Genomic DNA, 21,373 nt, shown 5'->3' on the forward strand with positions numbered 1-21,373 from the left:
ATGTACTGTACATAGCGCTTTATAGCAGTAATACACGCAACATGATATAACACAATGGGAATAAACACGTGACATAAAAGTAACATTAGGAAAAGGAGTCCCTGCCCGAAGAGCTTACAATCTAAATGGTAAGTAGGAAGAACGTACAGAGACAGTAGAAGGGAGTTCTGGTAAGTGTGTCTGCAGGGGGCCAAGGTTTATGTATGAGATGTATAGTATCAGCCATAAATGCTACGTTAAAGGTGTGTTTTAATATAGGTCTTAAACGTGGATAGAGATGATGCCAGTCAGATATTGAGGGGAAGGGCATTACAGAGGTGAGGGGCAGTGAGTGAGGAAGGATGGAGGCGGGAGAGGGCTTTAGATACAAAATGGGTACGCACAGATCTGTGCATACACACAGGTGTGGTGAGGCTGGCTGGGGTACTTACATATACATATCTGTGTATATATACCTATGTTTATCTATACACAGTGATACATATGCCCACAGATAGGTATAGGTACTCGCACGCGTCGCTGTGGAGTGTCCGGTAGGAGGGGACTTGCGGGCGGAGAGTAATGATACCACTAATACCCCAAAGCACCCAGGGAACAGTGTCTAACCTAGTCATCATCAGTACACAGCAGGGAAGGGGTTACTGAAGGGACGCTCTGGCGGGGAAGGGGTTCCTGGAGAGAGACTGGCAGGGAAGGGATTACTGTACTGAAGAGAGGCCTCTGGAGAGGAATGTGTTACTGTAGAGACGCTCCGGCGGGGAAAGGGTTACTGGAGAGATCTGCTGGGGAAGGGGTTACTGGGGAGAAGCTCTGGTGGGGAAGGGGTTACAGGAGCGACGCACTGGCAGGGAACGGGTTACTGGGGAAATACTTGCAGGAAAGGGTTACTGCAGGGCTGCAATTGAGAAATGCCAGGTTTCTATGGCAACGATGCAGCCGGAAGACGGCCATGTTAGGCCTCTGCTGTCCTGACCGGAAACTTCTTGTCGACCACCTTCCTCCTCCCAACTCGCTCGTTTTTACGATTTTCCAGCAGGAGCACCAACATGGCTGCACACGTCCGCCCCCGGCTGCTTCCGGTTGCTCTTTCCCCTCTGACCCCGCTCAGTGACCTTGAGCACTGCATCTGAGAGCGGGCATCGGAGCGGCATGGTAAGTGAGAGGCTCCCAGAGCCCCCCGCGCCACGTACATTGTGTCCACATGTGCTGGTTCAGCACGCGCATTGGCAGGACACGTGTGTCACATGTTTAACAGGTAGTGACATCATGCCCCTGTCATGTCAGATGGCTGGCAGGTCAGAGAACATGTGACATGTGTGACAATCATGTGTAGGGCACCATGTCAGATCATAAGCAGCCAATTGTGTTGGGGTTTTTCCCCACACGTGCTCTCGTGTCACCGCGTCACGCGTGTTCACATTTGACATGTCCTGTTACCTGGGTGTAGGGTCACATCATTATTTGCATGACCTGTCACGTGTGTGCATTATCCCGTTGTGTGTGCGTTCACGTGACGCAGTGTGGCCACACTGTGTGACGGTCACATGTTTTGTGTATGTCGGGTAACATGCCATCACACAATGTGACGGTAAGGTTCATATGTAAAGACTTTTGGTGAGTGCCAGGTCATGTTATTTAACGTCATGTGAAATTAATCTGTTTTGTGCATGTGAAATCATGTAATTGAGCCATGTTGACATGTGAACTGACTCCTGTTGGCATGTAGAGTCAACATCATCATGCTATCTATCAAACAACACGTTTTGTGCATGTTGGGTGACGTGTTGTGTGGTTTCCCATTTTCATCCCATGTTGGGTGTCTGGCAGATTGCATCCCGTCTTGTACACATGTTGGGGTTAACATGTCTTCCCTCCTCCCCCAACAGGCCAAGTACTTGGCACAGATCCTGGTGATGGGGGCACAGGTCGTGGGACGCGCCTTCGCACGGGCGTTGCGCCAGGAGTTTGCGGGTGAGTACCCGTGTCCTGTACATGGAGCAGATCACACACAGCTGACATATACACATCCTCCGTTTCTTTATATAGGGCAACATGTTCAAAGGAAGTGTATTGAGATATACCGTGTAACTATACTCTGCAGTGTGTGTATACACATACATACTATTACTACACAGTGCGGCTCAGTGATATGCATGGACTGGAAGTGTATATACTATATTATAAATCAGTGTGTGTGTGTGTGTGTGTGTGTGTGTATGTATAGCTGGAAGTGTATAGAGATACTCCACATCATCATACAGTGCAGCATGTTAATTTAAAAAACATTTTTTTTTAGGGATACTCTATTAAACGGCTGCGCAGCATATTCATGTTAAGAGGGAAATTAACGGTATGGGATACTCTTTATCATTATGTAGTGCAGTGTTTACCATATAATTGGAGCGGGCAGTGGATATGTGTTGTAAACTAGTGTATATAAAAAAGTGTAGGTGCGCTCGAGGCGTAGTCTGAATTTAGTGGCCCAAGCAATATTATATCAAAGGAAAATCATAATAAATAGTGAGTTATATACAGCATGAAATAAAGACATTTCAAAACAATAGGTCAATTGCCTCAATCCCACTTCATGTGACAAACTGTTGCAATGTCAGAGCTAAAAAATAAAAAAAAATTAAAAAAATTGCGCCGAGGATGCTGGTCCGCCTCCACTGCGTTTCGCGGTATCATGCATGCTTGATCCAGATGTAATCCCATTCCGACTACGCTGATCCCCTCTCCACAGCTGGGTACCCCTAATGCATATCAGAGGATAGAGATGTGGAACAACAGCTGCGGAGGCGGTACTGGAGATGGAGGGGAATTAGTTCTGTATCCCTTGAGAAGGTGGATGATACCTGAAACGCGTCGGGTGTGCACAGATGCGGAGGCAGGACTGGAGACGGGGCGGGATTAGTCCTGTATCCCTTGAGAAGGTGGATGATACCTGAAATGCGTCGGGTGTGCACAGCTGCGGAGGCGGGACTGGAGACGGGGTGGGATTAGTTCTGTATCCCTTGAGAAGGTGCATGATACCTGAAACGCGTCGGGTGTGCACAGCTTCGGACAACGGGACCAGAGCCAGCAGAGTAAGTGACAGGCAAACATGGGGAAGGAAGGCACGATGAGACACAGGAGACGGCTCCAGTGGCGTTCCCAGCTCAACCCCGTGTGTATCCAGCCCAGGAGTGCCTGATCGTGTTACCGATGCCGTTCATAGCAACCTTCGATCTCAAACTGGGCGTCAACTTTAACTTCAACACTTTGCGGTTCCTCCTGTCAGTAAACTAGTGCTGATCACCTATATTTAGCCCATTGTAACCCAAGAAAGGACTGGCCGTTAGCCCAGGGGTGCGCAAACTGGGGGGGGGGCGTGACATTTTCTGGGGGGGCGCGGAGCTTACAGAGTCCCCGCGCTCTTCCCCAAAGCATTTCAATTAAAAGCCGGGGGAGCGAGCGAGGCCTCTGCAAGTCCCTTACCTCCGGGCGGCTTCTTGTGACAGTCGCCATGGCAACGCTGCGGTGTCACATGATGTCTAGTTGCCATGATGACGTGACGTCAGAAAACGCCGGTGAGCAGGTAAGGGAGGGGGAAAACAGGCAGTGGGGCGCACACTAAAAGGTTTGCACACCCCTGTGTTAGCCTATTAAACATTTTGCTGCTCTTTGGTCACTGTGGTCTTAGGTCGCTTTTAAGGCAAGTTTGCGCAGTGGGAGGAGCTAAGCCTGTTTCTTTCTCAGCAAGCAGGGCAGCCGCTGAGGCCAGAGGTGGACGGGCCGGTCAAGAGTCCGCAGCGGCCAGCAGCCTGTCCGGGCTCAGCCTGCAGGAGGCAAAGCAGATCCTAAACATTTCCACACTGAGCCCAGAAGAAATCCAGAAGGTAAAACCCGGCACAAAACCCACAGCTACGCAGCGGAAATCCCCATAGGATACACGTCTGTTATGGGACTAAATGAACCCAGCGACTAGCTCCCGTCCCTACACGTTTATAGGATTTGCGCGATCACCAGTAACTTAAAGCAGGGCCCGTACTATACGTTAACCCCTGAAGAACATGGAAACCTGTTATAGGATTAACAGGGCATAAAAAAGGCAGTTTTAGGCCGCGTTTATAGTGCCGGCGACGCGACCGATGACGTCACCCGTCGCCACTAGAGAAAGTTGAACTTTTAGTTTTCAGCGACGTCGCTGGCGACAAGGCCTGTGACGTCACGAAGGGGGCGGGCAGCGCTCTCTGATTGGTTTAGAGACGGTCACATGTGGCAACTGTCTCTAAAAAAATCAATTTACCCGGCTTCAAAAAATTTTGTCGCTCTGTCGCGCTTACTGTAAGCGCTTGCGACGGAGTCAATGGATTTGTTTTGGAGCGACATCGCCAGGCACTATAAGCGCAGCTATATATTATCCAGCACATACCTCTCTCTCTCTCTCTCTACATATCTGTACCTATCACTCACTGCACGTGTTGCTATGTGTAAGTATAGACGTGTGGATATCCATAGTTATTTAAAGGGGCAATTGTTCTTTAACACATTTAATTGAAGCAGGGGGTCTCCGGAACTGAACCCCATTAATTTCAGCCCCGGGGACCCCCTGCTTCCGAAACCGACCTCCTCTGTAGGGGGCACCGGTAGCCGCTCGGTTTGCTAGGTTCATGTAATGGCGGCTTTTCAAAGCTCCCGCACCCTGCCGGCCAATAGGAAGCTGTGACATCATCAGGCCCGGCTTCCTATTGGAACACGGGAGCTCTAAACTTTGCCGAGAAGCCGCCAACCCCGTCCGGTCTGTATCTGGGGAATCGGGGGGGTCCGCAGAGCTCAAATTAACGGGGTTCAGCTCCGGAGACCCCCCTGCTTCAATCTAATGTTTAAAAAAAAACAGTAATCATTTTTTTATGCGCACATATTGCTCCTTTTTAATAGTTATTTTTCTCTCTGTGTCATTCATGTAATTGATACCACTCTGTATCCCCCATTGTACCGCGCCGCGCAATATGTCGGCATGTTTACAAATACACAAAACACACGTGTATGTATGTATGTATATATGTCCTTTGGCGTACAATTATACACGTGTGTTTTATGTATGTATGTATGTATGTATGTGTGTATATATATATATGTCCTGACTCCCTCCTACGTGTCCCCCTCTGTCTCCGCAGAACTATGACCACCTTTTCAAGGTTAATGACAAGTCTGTGGGGGGCTCCTTCTACCTGCAGTCCAAGGTAAGGAGCCCGGCATCGCATCGCGCAGCAAGGGGTTAATCGTCTCCCTCTCTCCATCTCCCCTTATCTTTACTTGGTCTCTGGGCAGGATAAGGGGAATCCCCCCCCCTCTCACCCCCTCCATCCTGAGACCCAGAAGACTTGCGACTTGTAAATAATGTCCGGGGAAACCACCGCAGCCAAATCTTTGTCGGTGGTTTTTTTTTGGGGGGGGGGGGGGGGGTTCGTTGGCTGCGTGGGATTGACACATCCTCTCCCTCGCTGTAGGTCGTGCGCGCTAAGGAGCGGCTGGACCAGGAGTTAGAGATCCAGTCAGAGCCACCGCAACAGTCCAAAGAGGAGGCCAAGCAGACGTGACCGGTGGCCCCCCCAGCCCTGTTAACCCCCTCCCTGCCAGAGGGGCCATGCGTCACCGGCCGCCTCTGGCAGGGAAGGGGTGTGACCCGTGACCCCTTCTCTACCACCCAGCTCCCTCCTGTAATTTATAACCGCGCGAATAAAGATGCCGTTTCGTATCCCCGGCTGTGAGTGAAGCGTCGCTGCAGGAGCCCCTTCCCGGCTGCAGGAGCCCCTTCCCGGCCGCAGGAGCCCCTTCCCGGCCGCAGGAGCCCCTTCCCGGCCGCAGGAATCTGCAGGACACTGTCGCACGGGCACCTCTCTGTACTGAGTAGTAAAAGGGGATGGGGAGAGAGGGAGTTAACTCTTGCAGCAGTCACAAGTGGATAGGTGCTAGCAGCATGTAATAGTACTAGGACGGGACCTGGCCGAGGCAAGGAAAGAATGGGCCCCTATATACAGCACCCCTATATACAGCACCCTTAATACAAAGTAATGCTGAAAATACTCAAATGTAACCTTTATTAGGAGTATAAGGAAAATAATGTTGGACTAACAGTACATAAAGTGGATGCACGTTATCTGACAGAGGTTATGGCTAAACTCTAACCAGGGTGAATAAACCTAAAGGATAGGAGACCTGATTAACCGGAGTGGTAATAAAGCCGGTATCATATAGTACTGTATGTCCCTATATGTCCTGTTAACAAATAGTCTCAGCTGGCCGGATTAGCAACAAACTGGACACTTAATGATGAACCACTGATATTCTTCGTGTCGCTGTAATCCCAGACCCTTATATGAAGGTTTAGGCAACAGGATAATCTTACTGTCCGTATGGCCCCATATCCTTATCAGAAGCTTTAGGCAATATATGTAGTTGAGTAAATCAAGTAAAAAGTGCCCATGGCCTATATCCTAAGCCACAATAGCTCTCTCAGGTAGAGTATATAACTGTTCATATGGCAATCAAGGGAGAATGCTGGTTACACAATATATAAGCTCATAACCTAGTATCAGGTACGTATATAAAAACGTACTTATATTGACCTAGTGACAGGCATCCCGGTGGGCCAATTCCTGAGAGTCGGAGCTGCACCACTGGTCAAGAGTTTGAGGTACAAGCGAACTTCATGAAAGATCGCGTCAAGGCCAGGGGGTACAGTTCTAATAATATCAAGAAGGCGTAGCACAGGGCTAAGTACACTGACACAAGGCGCGTGCCACGCTTCTGGGTAATAAGAAAACACCAGCTACGGGTTAAACAGACTAATAGGCACTTTTTTAACAACCCATGGTGGCCAATTCATAACATACTTCAGACATTGGCATGTCCTGCAGGATTCCGACCTACGACAGGTTTCACCCTCTAAGGCCTGGGACAGTAAGTTCAACCTCGCTGAGCCGCGCTGAGCAGATGCACTAACCCCCTGCATCTGTCATCAGTGCGGCTATAGATTCCCCCTCCGCATGCGTGCAGAGGCTCAGAAACTTTGCTGAGACAGGCGTTTCAAATTTGCCGCTCTGGGAAGCGAAGGAGCGGTCACGTGACCGCTCCCATCCAATGGGAGCGGGGGACTAGCTCCGCCTCCTGACACGCCTCCGCCCCCAGAGCTCGCTCACTGCCTCACCTGCAAGGACAGAAAAAAGCACAATTTTCAGCAGGCGAGGCAGAGCAGGAGCGCAGCTGAACCCTCTATGTCCCAGGCCTTAGCCAGCAGTGGTAAGCAGAAGATCGGCCAATCTTAGACATTATACTGCACAGCCATCGTGATCCTAAAGACAAATCCACCTGGCTGCCAAGGAGACAAAATGGCAACTATAAATACCAGGGGTGTCGCGCATGTCAATATCGGCAGGCAACCAGCAATTGGAACAACTGTAACGACTAGGACCTGGAGCATGAGGAATTTTACCAGCGGCAGAAGCACCGGTGTGATATGTTGGGTGGTCTGCGTCTGCCCCAGAAAGTATATCGGCAAGACATATCGTCAATTTAGACGGAGGATATTGGAACATGTAGAGGATATCCGCAATAACAGAGATACAGCCCAGGCGAAACGCGTTAATGGACAATACGATGGTGGTTTTTCCCATCTTATTTTCAAAGGGATAGACCACATTCCAGAGACCATTACACAGGGGAATTGGGACAAATGGATTTATATTTTGGGCACCTTGTCGCCACAAGGGATTCGTCTTTTCACCATTTATATAATTCATGCGGAGATGTCCCTTGTCTCCTCATATCGCTTTGCTGTCTATACGTGTATCGGCCACAGCTGTTCACACCTCGCGTACAGATACTGACTAATCTGATTTCCTATGATGTGAAGGATAAACAAATATACCTAATTTAATAGGATGTGTAAAGATATCTATACACTGGAATTTGATACTAACTACTACATTTGATAACTGTTAATTCATTCGATATGCTCTGTATATGTACAGCTAAAGATTATTGTGGTCATGAGCATATAATTATCTAATGTACATTCTGACCACTTGAAGACTTATGGTCTAAGTAATACACTAGTGGCTGCTAAGTACATATGTGATCTCCAGTATTATGTAGTCTTAGACTATATATCTCTCCTTATAAACAGATACTCCAAAGTAGGATAATGGGGATATCTCTGACATCTCTATTATTGTAGTATTCAATGGTTAACTACATACTGCACACAATAACGACTGCAGTATTTTACCCGAGATGTGGGTGCCAGTAAATACGCTGATTACTCACCTGCCATCCCGTGGACTTTCAGAGTTCACAACACATTAATACAGCGAGATTTCTCAGGACAGCAATGGGGCTGAAGCTATAACCAAGCCTGGGTGTATATATATATATATATATATATATACTACAAGATCTCCGCTGGACGGTGCCACCTTGAAGCGTCATTGGAGGTGAAACGTGCGTCGGTGTGTGACGCCATTACGCTAAACGTCCCCATGTGGTTTAGCAGCGGGACAGACAAGGCGTAAAACCAAATACTGACAGCAGATTGCATACTCACCCTGAGTGTTGCAGAGCATTTAGATATTAAATGGTTCTAGTAGGGACACCAGACTACGAGTATCTATATGAATATCACTATCTTGAATATTAAGTGTAAGGATACTTTGTATACCGCTGGCTTATTGCCTTAGCAAGACTCTGCCTGACAGCTTGTCCTTGTTTACAAACACTGCCGCTGCTATATAGAATATGGAGGATATCCAGGATATTTAGATGCAAACAATAGGTGGTGGAACATCAGCCTTTGCTAGCTACTATGCTCTTAATATCCCACATAGGGTATTATTTCTACAATTAGATACTATTACCTAATCTGTAGCAAATCTTCATGTATATAATTTAGCAATAGTGCCCAATGTCAGGCAGTAGCTGCAAAGGCAAATAAGATCTTTTCTTGCATTAAACGGGGAATGGATGGAAGGGAAGAAAGTAATGTCTTTAGAGGGGAATAGTTATGCTAAGGGCACACCTTGAATATGGAGCACAGTTTTGGCACACTCCATAAAAAATACATTATGAAACTAGAAAAAATGCAGAAGAGCCACCAAATGAATAAAGAGGATGGATAATCTGATTTATGAGGAGAGGCTAGCTACATTAGATTTCTTTACCTTAGAAGAGATGTGTAAAAGGATTATGATAACTATATATAAATATATTTGGGGACAATACAAGGAGCTTTCAAAAGAACTATTCATCTCACGGGCAGTACAAAGGACTCGGGCCATCCCTTAAGGTTGCAGGAAAGGAGATTTCACCAGCAACAAAGGAAAGGGTTCTTTACAGTAAGGGCAGTTACAGTGTGGAATTCATTACCCATGGAGACTGTGATGGCAGATACAATAGATTTGTTCAAAAAAAGGTCGGACATCTTTTTAGAAAGGAAATGTATACAGGGATATACCAAATAAGTAACCATGGGAAGAATGTTGATCCAGGGAGTAATTTGATTGCCAATTCTTGGAGTCAGGAAGGAATTTATTTTCCCCCTTATGAGACATCTTTGGATGATATGTCACTGGGGGGGTTTGTGTTTGCCTTCCTCTGGATCAATATACTGCAAGTACGGTTATAGGATAAAGTATCTGTCGTCTAAATGTAGCTCAGGTTGAACTTGACAGATGTTTTTTTTTTCAACCTTGTCTACTATGTAACTATATAGCTGCCTGGAAGTCTGCAGAGTGTCACTCCTTTAAGCCCCCTTGCTTCCAGGCATTTGCAGAGCATCACTTCGCTTCCCTGCTACAGACCACTGCATTGCTTCCTCATGATCCCTCCGCCCTCCTGCTATCCTACAGCTGGCACCCTCTGCAGAGCATCACTCCTTGGCCCCTTATCCGACTCTCCCCGCCAGAAGAGAAACACACACAAAAGAGACTGCAAGACCCAGCGGACATGTTTAAAACGGAGGCTTTTATTAATATTTCCATCGGTCGTATAAACGCTCTCCCCTTCGGAGAGCGTCTCGTTGGCAGCTCGCCTCACTGGCACGCACACAGGACAGTCTCCGCGCTCATGGGCGGTCTCGTCATGACGCACTCACGCCGCAGTCACACACACACACACACTACACACACACACACACTACACAGATGCAGAACAGGTTTTTCATGTCGGTCGGTAATGAAACGCACACAGGTCGGAGGGCACGGAGATATTTTTAATAGAGAAGGCACTTACTGTAGCTTAGATAGCTGCAGAACGTCACTCCATCAACCTTGGGCCATGCAGAGTATTACTCACGTAAAGCAGCAAACCTCTTCACCCCAATTAGTTTTTTTAAACCTTACCTGGGCCCCGGGGGGCCCCTCAGAACCCGGGCCCCTCAGAGCTGTTCTGTGATCCCGACCTCTGGTGACCCCACGGCTCGTGAGATATTTGATGACATCACAGCTTTCTACTGGCTGCCAGAGCGAGCCTGACCCGTGGCCATTGTGTGTCCACTTGGCATGGATTTCTCATCCAGCAGACAGACGTGCTGGTCATTCGGGGAAGTGCGGAGATCCCCAGAGGTTGGGGGACCACGTCAGCTCCTGGGAACCCCTCTAGGTTCAGGACACCCAGGCGGGACTGCTGCTTTAATTAAGTGCTATCCTGCACGGGCGCCTCCCCCATTACCCACCCTGCACTGCAATCTGGCAGCAAAGCGGGTTAACCGTTTGCCTTCTTCTGCAGAGCATCGCCCCACTGACCTCTAACGGGGGAACACAGCATCAAGCTGATCAATCACCTAAAACCTTCTATAGCAGGGGTGGGCAACTCCAGCCCTCCAGGGCCACCAACAGGCCAGGTTTTCAGGATGTCCCTGCTTCAGCACAGGTCAGTGGCTCAGTCTTCGACTGCACCCCCTAATGCTGAAGCAGGCTCTTCGACTGAGCCACCTGTGCTGAAGCAGGGATATCCTGAAAACGTGGCATGTTGGTGGCCCTTGAGGACTGGAGGTGACCGCCCGTTGTATAGGGTTAACCCCTCAGACACCGGAGCATCGCGCGCAGTCACTCACACAGTCTATAAGAGTAGCTTGGGTTGCTCCTTCAGGGCCGGAGCCTGCGGAGATCGGCGCCTCCCGGTGGCGGCACGCGGCACAGGACTAACACATAAGACATTGTGATTGGTTAAAAAGCGAGGTTTCTGCGCTCTCCGGGAAGAGCGGGAAGCGGCATTCAGCGGATTCAGAATGCTTTGTCATAGGGGGGGGGGGGCGGAGAGAGCGGCGAGGGGGGAGCTGGGGGTGAGAGAGGAGTGTGTGAGAGACAGCAGGGAAGTGCGTGTGTGAGAGACAGCAGGGAAGTGCGTGTGTGAGAGACAGCAGGGAAGTGCGTGTGTGAGAGACAGCAGGGAAGTGCGTGTGTGAGAGACAGCAAGGAAGTGCGTGTGTGAGAGACAGCAGGGAAGTGCGTGTGAGAGAGACAGCAGGGAAGTGCGTGTGTGAGAGACAGCAGGGAAGTGCGTGTGAGAGAGACAGCAGGGAAGTGCGTGTGTGAGAGACAGCAGGGAAGTGCGTGTGTGAGAGACAGCAGGGAAGTGCGTGTGTGAGAGACAGCAGGGAAGTGCGTGTGTGAGAGACAGCAAGGAAGTGCGTGTGTGAGAGACAGCAGGGAAGTGCGTGTGTGAGAGAGCAGGGAAGTGCGTGTGAGAGACAGCAGGGAAGTGCGTGTGTGAGAGACAGCAGGGAAGTGCGTGTGTGAGAGACAGCAGGGAAGTGCGTGTGTGAGAGACAGCAGGGAAGCGCGTGTGTGAGACAGCAGGGAAGCGCGTGTGTGAGAGACAGCAGGGAAGCGCGTGTGTGAGACAGCAGAGAAGCGCGTGTGAGAGACAGCAGGGAAGTGCGTGTGAGAGACAGCAGGGAAGTGCATGTGAGAGACAGCAGGGAAGTGCGTGTGAGACAGCAGGGAAGCGCATGTGTGAGAGACAGCAGGGAAGTGCATGTGTGAGAGACAGCAGGGAAGTGCGTGTGTGAGAGACAGCAGGGAAGTGCGTGTGTGAGAGACAGCAGGGAAGCGCGTGTGAGAGACAGCAGGGAAGCGCGTGTGTGAGACAGCAGGGAAGTGCGTGTGTGAGAGACAGCAGGGAAGTGCGTGTGTGAGAGACAGCAGGGAAGTGCGTGTGTGAGAGACAGCAAGGAAGTGCGTGTGTGAGAGACCGCAGGGAAGTGCGTGTGTGAGAGACAGCAGGGAAGTGCGTGTGAGAGAGACAGCAGGGAAGTGCGTGTGTGAGAGACAGCAGGGAAGTGCGTGTGTGAGAGACAGCAGGGAAGTGCGTGTGTGAGAGACAGCAGGGAAGTGCGTGTGTGAGAGACAGCAGGGAAGTGCGTGTGTGAGAGACAGCAGGGAAGTGCGTGTGTGAGAGACAGCAGGGAAGTGCGTGTGTGTGAGACAGCAGGGAAGTGCGTGTGTGAGAGACAGCAGGGAAGTGCGTGTGTGTGAGACAGCAGGGAAGTGCGTGTGAGACAGCAGGGAAGCGCGTGTGTGAGAGACAGCAGGGAAGTGCGTGTGAGAGAGACAGCAAGGAAGTGCGTGTGTGAGAGACAGCAGGGAAGTGCGTGTGTGAGAGACAGCAGGGAAGTGCGTGTGTGAGAGACAGCAGGGAAGTGCGTGTGAGAGACAGCAGGGAAGTGCGTGTGAGAGACAGCAGGGAAGTGCGTGTGAGAGACAGCAGGGAAGTGCGTGTGAAAGAGACAGCAGGGAAGTGCGTGTGTGAGAGACAGCAGGGAAGTGCGTGTGTGAGAGACAGCAGGGAAGTGCGTGTGAGAGAGACAGCAGGGAAGTGCGTGTGTGAGAGACAGCAGGGAAGTGCGTGTGAGAGAGACAGCAGGGAAGTGCGTGTGAGAGACAGCAGGGAAGTGCGTGTGAAAGAGACAGCAGGGAAGTGCGTGTGTGAGAGACAGCAGGGAAGTGCGTGTGAGACAGGAGAAAAGTGTGAGAATAAGAAAGACGTTTTCATATGAGAGAGAAAAGGGTCTCCCCTCGGGGGGAGTGTGAGAGAGCAAGACGTGTGTAAAAGGACGAGAGCGTAAAGGAATGTAGGATAAAAAGAATGAGGGCACACGTGAGGAGGAATGAGGGCACACGTGAGGAGGAATGAGAGCACACGTGAGGAGGAATGAGGGCACACGTGAGGAGGAATGAGAGCACACGTAGGAGGAATGAGGGCACACGTGAGGAGGAATGAGGGCACACGTGAGGAGGAATGAGGGCACACGTGAGGAGGAATGAGAGCACACGTGAGGAGGAATGAGGGCACACGTGAGGGGGAATGAGGGCACACGTGAGGAGGAATGAGGGCACACGTGAGGAGGAATGAGGGCACACGTGAGGAGGAATGAGGGCACACGTGAGGGGGAATGAGGGCAGACGTGAGGAGGAATGAGAGCACACGTGAGGAGGAATGAGGGCACACGTGAGGAGGAATGAGGGCACACGTGAGGAGGAATGAGGGCACACGTGAGGAGGAATGAGAGCACACGTGAGGAGGAATGAGGACACACGTGAGGAGGAATGAGAGCACACGTGAGGAGGTATGAGGGCACACGTGAGGAGGTATGAGGGCACACGTGAGGAGGAATGAGAGCACACGTAGGAGGAATGAGGGCACACGTAGGAGGAATGAGGGCACACGTGAGGAGGAATGAGAGCACACGTGAGGAGGAATGAGGGCACACGTGAGGGGGAATGAGGGCACACGTGAGGAGGAATGAGGGCACACGTGAGGAGGAATGAGGGCACACGTGAGGAGGAATGAGGGCACACGTGAGGGGGAATGAGGGCAGACGTGAGGAGGAATGAGAGCACACGTGAGGAGGAATGAGGGCACACGTGAGGAGGAATGAGGGCACACGTGAGGAGGAATGAGGGCACACGTGAGGAGGAATGAGGGCACACGTGAGGAGGAATGAGGGCACACGTGAGGAGGAATGAGGGCACACGTGAGGAGGAATGAGAGCACACGTGAGGAGGAATGAGAGCACACGTGAGGAGGAATGAGGGCACACGTGAGGGGGAATGAGGGCACACGTGAGGAGGAATGAGGGCACACGTGAGGAGGAATGAGGGCACACGTGAGGAGGAATGAGGGCACACGTGAGGAGGAATGAGGGCACACGTGAGGAGGAATGAGGGCACACGTGAGGGGGAATGAGAGCACACGTGAGGAGGAATGAGGGCACACGTGAGGAGGAATGAGGGCACACGTGAGGAGGAATGAGAGCACACGTGAGGAGGAATGAGGGCACACGTGAGGAGGAATGAGGGCACACGTGAGGAGGAATGAGAGCACACGTGAGGAGGAATGAGAGCACACGTGAGGAGGAATGAGGACACACGTGTGTGATCAAGGAATGTAAGAGCACAAGGGAATGAGACGAGAGAGGAAAGTGTGGAAGCAAATGAGATTATATAAGAGTGCGTGGCAGTGGATGAGAGCGTCTCTGCACAGCTGCAGTCCCTGGGCTGTGTCCCTGCGCGTTCCGCTCTCTCCGTCATCTGGTTTTCAGCTCAGTCCGAGCGTCTCCCGGCTTTATTGCTTTTCTCGGAAGGTTTTTCCACCTTCTCTCGTGAACGTGGACAAACATACAAACAAGGACTCGGAGATCTCTGGGTAACTCCCCCCCCCGCGCCCCCCGCCCCCCGCGGCCTGGGACACCCGGCGTCACGCGGCCACAAGTGCTCATTCCTGATCCCTCCTTCTCCTTTCCCTTCCCGCAGGATTATTGTACCGTCCGGCCGCGATGACGCTCGTCTTTTGTGGCTAGCATGGGAAATTGGGTCAGTTTCGGGGTCCCACGTTTAACGGGAAGAGAGCGTCTACAATGAAGATGCAAAAATACCGCCCAAAATTCAAATCTTCCGCGGAGGAATTCTCTTTTCTATCTTCTAAGGCCGGGCGCTCCACTCCAGTCCAAGACCTCCCAACGGGTCAGGTTTTAAGAATACCCCAGCTTCAGCACAGGTGGCTCAATCAGTAGTCAAAGACTGAGCCACTGATCGAGCCACCTGTGCTGAAGCAGGGACTAATTGAGCCACCTGTGTTGAAGCTGGGACTGAGTGACCCACCTGTGCTGAAGCTGTGACTGATTTTAGCCACCTGTGCTGAAGCTGGAACTGATGGAGCCACCTGTGCTGAAGCTGGGACATCCTTACAACTTGACCTGTTGGGGGGTCTTGATGGCTGGAGTTGAGCCCCCCTGTTTTGTTCTCCCCATGTGGCTGCGGTTCTGCATTGTACCAGAAGGTCAAACAAACATCTGTGGCCGGGAAGGGTCACTGGTCAAAGCATCGTCTTGAAGAGAGGAGCCCCCACAAAAACAGCCCGTGCAGTCTTGGCAGGGGTGGGGTGGGGCACAGAGGAGAAGTCGGGAGGTGTCCAGTCTTCTCAGTTGACAACGGCTGGTTTCAGCAACACAGATCCGGGAGGGATGACCACCCATCCTGGCAACAGCGACTCCGAGCCAACGCCCGGGGAAAGATCCAACATGCCACCGGGCAGCAGAGACAGACCGTCCATTGAACCGACTCTCACCTTTAACCCTTCAGTCCTCTCTCTGCCCTCGAACCTCTGGCCTTTGCCGGCCCCCTGACGCATCTCGCTCTCCGCCTTCCCCGCCACCCCGGCTACCAAGGAGACCAGGGGTAGGCCGAGGCCTGCCGCGGAGTAGGCCTGGGATAACAGTGAGCCCTTGGCCAGGTTCAACGGAGAGCCTGCCAATGTCAGCATTGGGTTGGGCAGCCCCGCCAGGGCCGATGCCACCCCTCCACACGCCAGCGAACTGAGGTCCAGGGGCCCCGGGGCCAGCGGGATGGGCAACGACTGGCTGCCAAAGATGGCGGCCGGGTTAGGGATGATCAGCTGGGTGCCACTGCTGTATCCGCCCTCCCCTGCTGCCAGCAGCTTGGGGGGTTGGTGGATCTTGAGCAGCTGGCGCTGTTGGTGTGAGATGAAATGCCCGTGGGCCTTGATGTGTTTGCGCAGGGAGCTGGGGTCAGTGTACCGCTTCTGACACCCGGGCATCTTGCAGTAATACGGCTTGTCCACGTAGTGAGTGCGCGTGTGCTTGAAGCGGTCGCTCGAGTTGGAGTAACGCTTGTTGCAGCCCTCGTAGGGGCACATGTAGGGCTTTTCGCCTGCGGGAGAAACAAAGATGGCTGCATCAGAAGCTGGGTGGGGGTGGGAGGGGGGTTCACCAATTAACCCCTGCGCCTGCATTGCTACAGGCTCTCTGGGGGCAAAGTGGTATTTGGAAGCACGAATAACCAACTTCAAAAGGTTTCTTAGCAGCATGTAGAGGAGATCAGCGAGTATTAGGCACGGGGCAGAGGTACATTCTGTCGGGGGGCGCTGATAATGTTTTATAGGGTCCTGTTTTCTAAGCAGGGGAGTATGAAGAGGGGGAAACGGTGGAGGGGGTATAAACGAGGTAAGGGGGGATGAACGGGGTAAAGGGTGGAGTATGAACCGGGGGAGGGGGTTATAAACAAGGAGAGGGTATAAACGGGGGGGGGGGGGGGAACCGGGAAGTATGAACAGTGGGGGAAAGGAAGGGGTATGAAGAGGGGGGGTGGGGGTGGGGGTGGGGGCTCGGGGAATGAACAGTGGGGGAAGGAAAAAAAAATATATGAACAGGGGGGGGGGGAAGAAGGGGTATGAAAAGGGGAGTATGAAAGAGGGGGGGGCGGGAGGAGGGGGCATGAACGAGGGGGAAGGAGGGGGTCCGAACTAAACTTGGGAGGGGGTATGAACGGAACGGGGAAGGGGGAATGAAAGGTGTATGAGGAAGGGGGCTCGTATGATAGGTGTATGAGGAGTGGGTGGCAGGGTATAATGGGTACATTGGGGGGTTTGTTACTCACCCGTGTGAGAGCGGTTGTGGATCTTGAGGTTCTCCAGGCGCGAGAAGCTCTTGTGACACGTTGGGCAGCAGTGCGGCCTCTCGTTAGTGTGAGTGCGGATGTGGATAAGCATCTTGTACCTGCAGCATTAACCGAAAAGATACTCCAGACGTTACTCCATGATTGTGCACAACATTACTCTATCAACATGTCCCTAAAGTATTAATCACAGGTATTTCAAATGTTACTCTATATCTCTTACTGGCAGAAAGTACTGCAGGGATTAGTGCTGCCTGTATTATTCAGTCCTCAGCTGCTAACATTACTCGTGGTACTCTGCGTCTATGCAAGCAGAACGCTGCACATTATACCTACAAATACTATTCGGCATATTTTATGAACATGGGAAATTGTTACTCTTACTCAAAACATGAGTACCAGCAGATGATATTCACCGTCCGTTACCTCCTACGGTATACACCTCTTCCGCTATATAATACAAACTCCAATATTACGTTGTATTAGTGCAAACATTACTCTGCCAAATCCAATAATACTCTGAATCATAATACTCTAAGTGGCAGTGCTGAAAGTATCATGACGCATTACTACCTGCAGAGTACTTTTGGAGGTGGACGATGCATATACTTGCATTTTACACGTGAAAAAAAAATACTCTGCAACACTAGAAAAATTGCTCAGCATCATGCACTTGCAAATATTACTCTGTTACTGCCGATGTTACCTAGAATATACAGTTAATACTCAATATCTATAAGCAAATATTACTCTGCATTATTGCAGTGAATATCCAGCATCTGGGTCAGAAACTGTTACTGCAAGTAATACTTTCTGCCATCATACATTACTCAGCATTATTACAGATACCACTCAACATTTACATATTTATGTAGTAACTGCAAATAATGCTTCATCTCGAGCACAAGCATTACTCAGCATGCATTTATACATTACTCAGGATTCCTACCAACATCGCTGAGTATTACTGCACAAAAAATACTCTGCACATATTTCGATCCTTATGTTCATTGCAAACGTCTCCCTGTATCTTGTCCAACCACTCAGTATTAAGACAAAGAGGCCCTAATGAACGCACTCGTGTACAGTATATCTGCGTATGAAATCATCATTAAATTTAAAATCCTTTTAATTAGCAATAATCTAAAAAAGTATTGTATAGGGGGACATGGTATAAAAGGCCACGACCAGTCCCGTCAACCTTATGCTTATTCAAGTTCAACGTGTTACATTACTGCCCGTATAGATACTTCTTACCTGTGTATCCTCTGCTGCTCATTACATATGAATCAAGTATAGCTGTTAGCAATCATAGATATCAGTATATATATATATATATATATATATATATATATATATATTACGTTAATTCAGGAACGCTCTCCTTAGTATATATAACCTTATTATCTTAAGCATGGGGACACGGGTTACTGAACCTCCGTGTCTCGCGCACAGAGTCACTTATTCCGTGACAGCGCCTGATTTAAACATATAAAGGTACACAGAAAAAAGTGCTTAAAAGAAGGTACCCGACGAGCACATACAAACGGCACAGAAAATGCTGTCCTGAGGTTATATGCGGACAGTGTGCGTGGATATCTGCAGGCGCTGTCACGGAATTAGTGACGGTAAATATTACTCAGCTCATGTAAAAGCGGGCACTATAAATGTTACTCAGCTCATGTAAAAGCGGGCACTATAAATGTTACTCAGCTCATGTAAAAGCGGGCACTATAAATGTTACTCACCCTCATGTAAAAGCGGGCACTATAAATCTTACTCTGCCTCATGTAAAAGCGGGCACTATAAATGTTACTCACCCTCATGTAAAAGCGGGCACTATAAATGTTACTCACCCTCATGTAAAAGCGGGCACTATAAATCTTACTCTGCCTCATGTAAAAGCTGGCACTATAAATGTTACTCAGCTCATGTAAAAGCGGGCACTATAAATGTTACTCACCCTCATGTAAAAGCGGGCACTATAAATATTACTCAGCCTCATGTAAAAGCTGGCACTATAAATGTTACTCAGCTCATGTAAAAGCGGGCACTATAAGTGTTACTCAGCCTCATGTAAAAGCGGGCACTGTAAATATTACTCAGCCTCATGTAAAGCGGGCACAATGTTACTCAGCTTCATGTAAAAGCGGGCAATATAAATGATACTCAGCCTCATGTAAAAGCGGGCACTATAAGTGTTACTCAGCCTCATGTAAAAGCGGGCACTATAAATGTTACTCAGCTCATGTAAAAGCGGGCACTATAAATATTACTCAGCCTCATGTAAAAGCGGGCACTATAAATGTTACTCAGCTCATGTAAAAGCGGGCACTATAAGTGTTACTCAGCCTCATGTAAAAGCGGGCACTGTAAATATTACTCAGCCTCATGTAAAGCGGGCACAATGTTACTCAGCTTCATGTAAAAGCGGGCACTATAAATGTTACTCAGCCTCATGTAAAAGCGGGCACTATAAATGTTACTCAGCCTCATGTAAAAGCTGGCACTATAAATGTTACTCAGCTCATGTAAAAGCGGGCACTGTAAATATTACTCAGCCTCATGTAAAGCGGGCACAATGTTACTCAGCTTCATGTAAAAGCGGGCAATATAAATGTTACTCAGCTTCATGTAAAAGCGGGCAATATAAATGTTACTCAGCCTCATGTAAAGCGGGCACAATGTTACTCAGCTTCATGTAAAAGCGGGCACTATAAATGTTACTCAGCCTCATGTAAAAGCGGGCACTATAAATGTTACTCAGCCTCATGTAAAAGCGGACACTATAAATGTTACTCAGCCTCATGTAAGAGCGGGCAATATAAATGTTACTCAGCCTCATGTAAAAGCGGGCACTATAAATATTACTCAGCCTCATGTAAAAGCGGGCACTATAAATGTTACTCAGCTCATGTAAGAGCGGGCACTATAAATATTACTCAGCCTCATGTAAAAGCGGGCACTATAAATATTACTCAGCCTCATGTAAGAGCAGGCACTATAAATATTACTCAGCCTCATGTAAGAGCGGGCACTATAAATGTTACTCAGCTCATGTAAAAGCGGGCACTATAAATGTTACTCAGCTCATGTAAAAGCGGGCACTATAAATATTACTCAGCCTCATGTAAAAGCGGGTACTATAAATATTACTCAGCCTCATGTAAAAGCGGCACTATAAATATTACTCAGCCTCGTGTAAAAGCGGGCACTATAAATATTACTCAGCTCATGTAAAAGCGGGCACTATAAATATTACTCAGCCTCATGTAAAAGCGGGCACTATAAATATTACTCAGCTCATGTAAAAGCGGGCACTAAAAATGTTACTCAGCCTCATGTAAAAGCGGGCACTATAAATATTACTCAGCTTCATGTAAAAGCGGGCACTATAAATGTTACTCAGCCTCATGTAAAAGCGGGCACTATAAATATTACTCAGCTCATGTAAAAGCGGGCACTATAAATATTACTCAGCCTCATGTAAAAGCGGCACTATAAATGTTACTCAGCCTCATGTAAAAGCGGGTACTATAAATATTACTCAGCCTCATGTAAAAGCGGGCACTATAAATGTTACTCAGCCTCATGTAAAAGCGGGCACTATAAATATTACTCAGCTTTATGTAAAAGCGGGCACTATAAATATTACTCAGCCTCATGTAAAAGCGGGCACTATAAATATTACTCAGCTCATGTAAAAGCGGGCACTAAAAATGTTACTCAGCCTCATGTAAAAGCGGGCACTATAAATATTACTCAGCTCATGTAAAAGCGGGCACTATAAGTGTTACTCAGCCTCATGTAAAAGCGGGAACTATAAATGTTACTCAGCCTCATGTAAAAGCAGGCACTAAAAATGTTACTCAGCCTCATGTAAAAGCGGGCACTAAAAATGTTACTCAGCCTCATGTAAAAGCAGGCACTATAAATGTTACTCAGCCTCATGTAAAAGCGGGCACTATAAATATTACTCAGCCTCATGTAAAAGCGGGCACTATAAATGTTACTCATCCTCATGTAAAAGCGGGCACTATAAATGTTACTCAGCCTCATGTAAAAGCGGGCACTATAAATATTACTCAGCCTCATGTAAAAGCGGGCACTATAAATATTACTCATCCTCATGTAAAAGCGGGCACTATAAATATTACTCAGCCTCATTTAAAAGCGGGCACTATAAATATTACTCAGCCTCATGTAAAAGCGGGCACTATAAATATTACTCAGCTCATGTAAAAGCGGGCACTATAAATGTTACTCAACTCATGTAAAAGCGGGCACTATAAATGTTACTCAGCCTCATGTAAAAGCAGGCACTATAAATGTTACTCATCCTCATGTAAAAGCGGGCACTATAAATATTACTCAGCCTCATTTAAAAGCGGGCACTATAAATATTACTCAGCCTCATGTAA

General features: G+C 49.1%; 2 protein-coding genes across 4 annotated transcripts in view; one reads left to right on the forward strand and one right to left on the reverse strand.

The window, feature by feature from the left end:
- Positions 1-1,004: 1,004 nt before the first annotated feature.
- PAM16 (presequence translocase associated motor 16) lies at positions 1,005-5,740 on the forward strand. 3 transcript variants are annotated; one of them, XM_075566345.1, is made up of 5 exons: positions 1,005-1,152; positions 1,887-1,971; positions 3,739-3,878; positions 5,160-5,225; positions 5,493-5,740. In XM_075566345.1, exons 1-5 carry the CDS (start codon positions 1,150-1,152, stop codon positions 5,580-5,582), a joined length of 384 nt encoding a protein of 127 aa, XP_075422460.1. In that variant the 5' UTR covers positions 1,005-1,149; the 3' UTR covers positions 5,583-5,740. The 3 variants fall into 3 exon arrangements, with proteins under 3 accessions (XP_075422460.1, XP_075422462.1, XP_075422461.1); XM_075566347.1 differs by lacking the exon at positions 1,005-1,152 and adding an exon at positions 1,217-1,255; XM_075566346.1 differs by lacking the exon at positions 1,005-1,152 and adding an exon at positions 1,354-1,614.
- A 4,243-nt stretch (positions 5,741-9,983) lies between these two features.
- The window catches only part of GLIS2 (GLIS family zinc finger 2), a 36,708-nt gene continuing 25,318 nt past the window's right edge, over positions 9,984-21,373 (reverse strand). Inside the window, exons 2-3 of the mRNA XM_075566348.1 lie at positions 16,935-17,053; positions 9,984-16,208 (exon numbers count right to left, since the gene is read on the reverse strand). Of these exons, the coding sequence (XP_075422463.1) occupies positions 15,460-16,208; positions 16,935-17,046 (861 nt within the window). The 5' untranslated portion in view covers positions 17,047-17,053 and the 3' untranslated portion in view covers positions 9,984-15,459. The remainder of the gene's footprint in view (positions 16,209-16,934; positions 17,054-21,373) is intronic.

This window comes from Ascaphus truei, chromosome 11 (genome assembly GCF_040206685.1).
Source record: "Ascaphus truei isolate aAscTru1 chromosome 11, aAscTru1.hap1, whole genome shotgun sequence".
Taxonomy (NCBI): domain Eukaryota; kingdom Metazoa; phylum Chordata; class Amphibia; order Anura; family Ascaphidae; genus Ascaphus; species Ascaphus truei.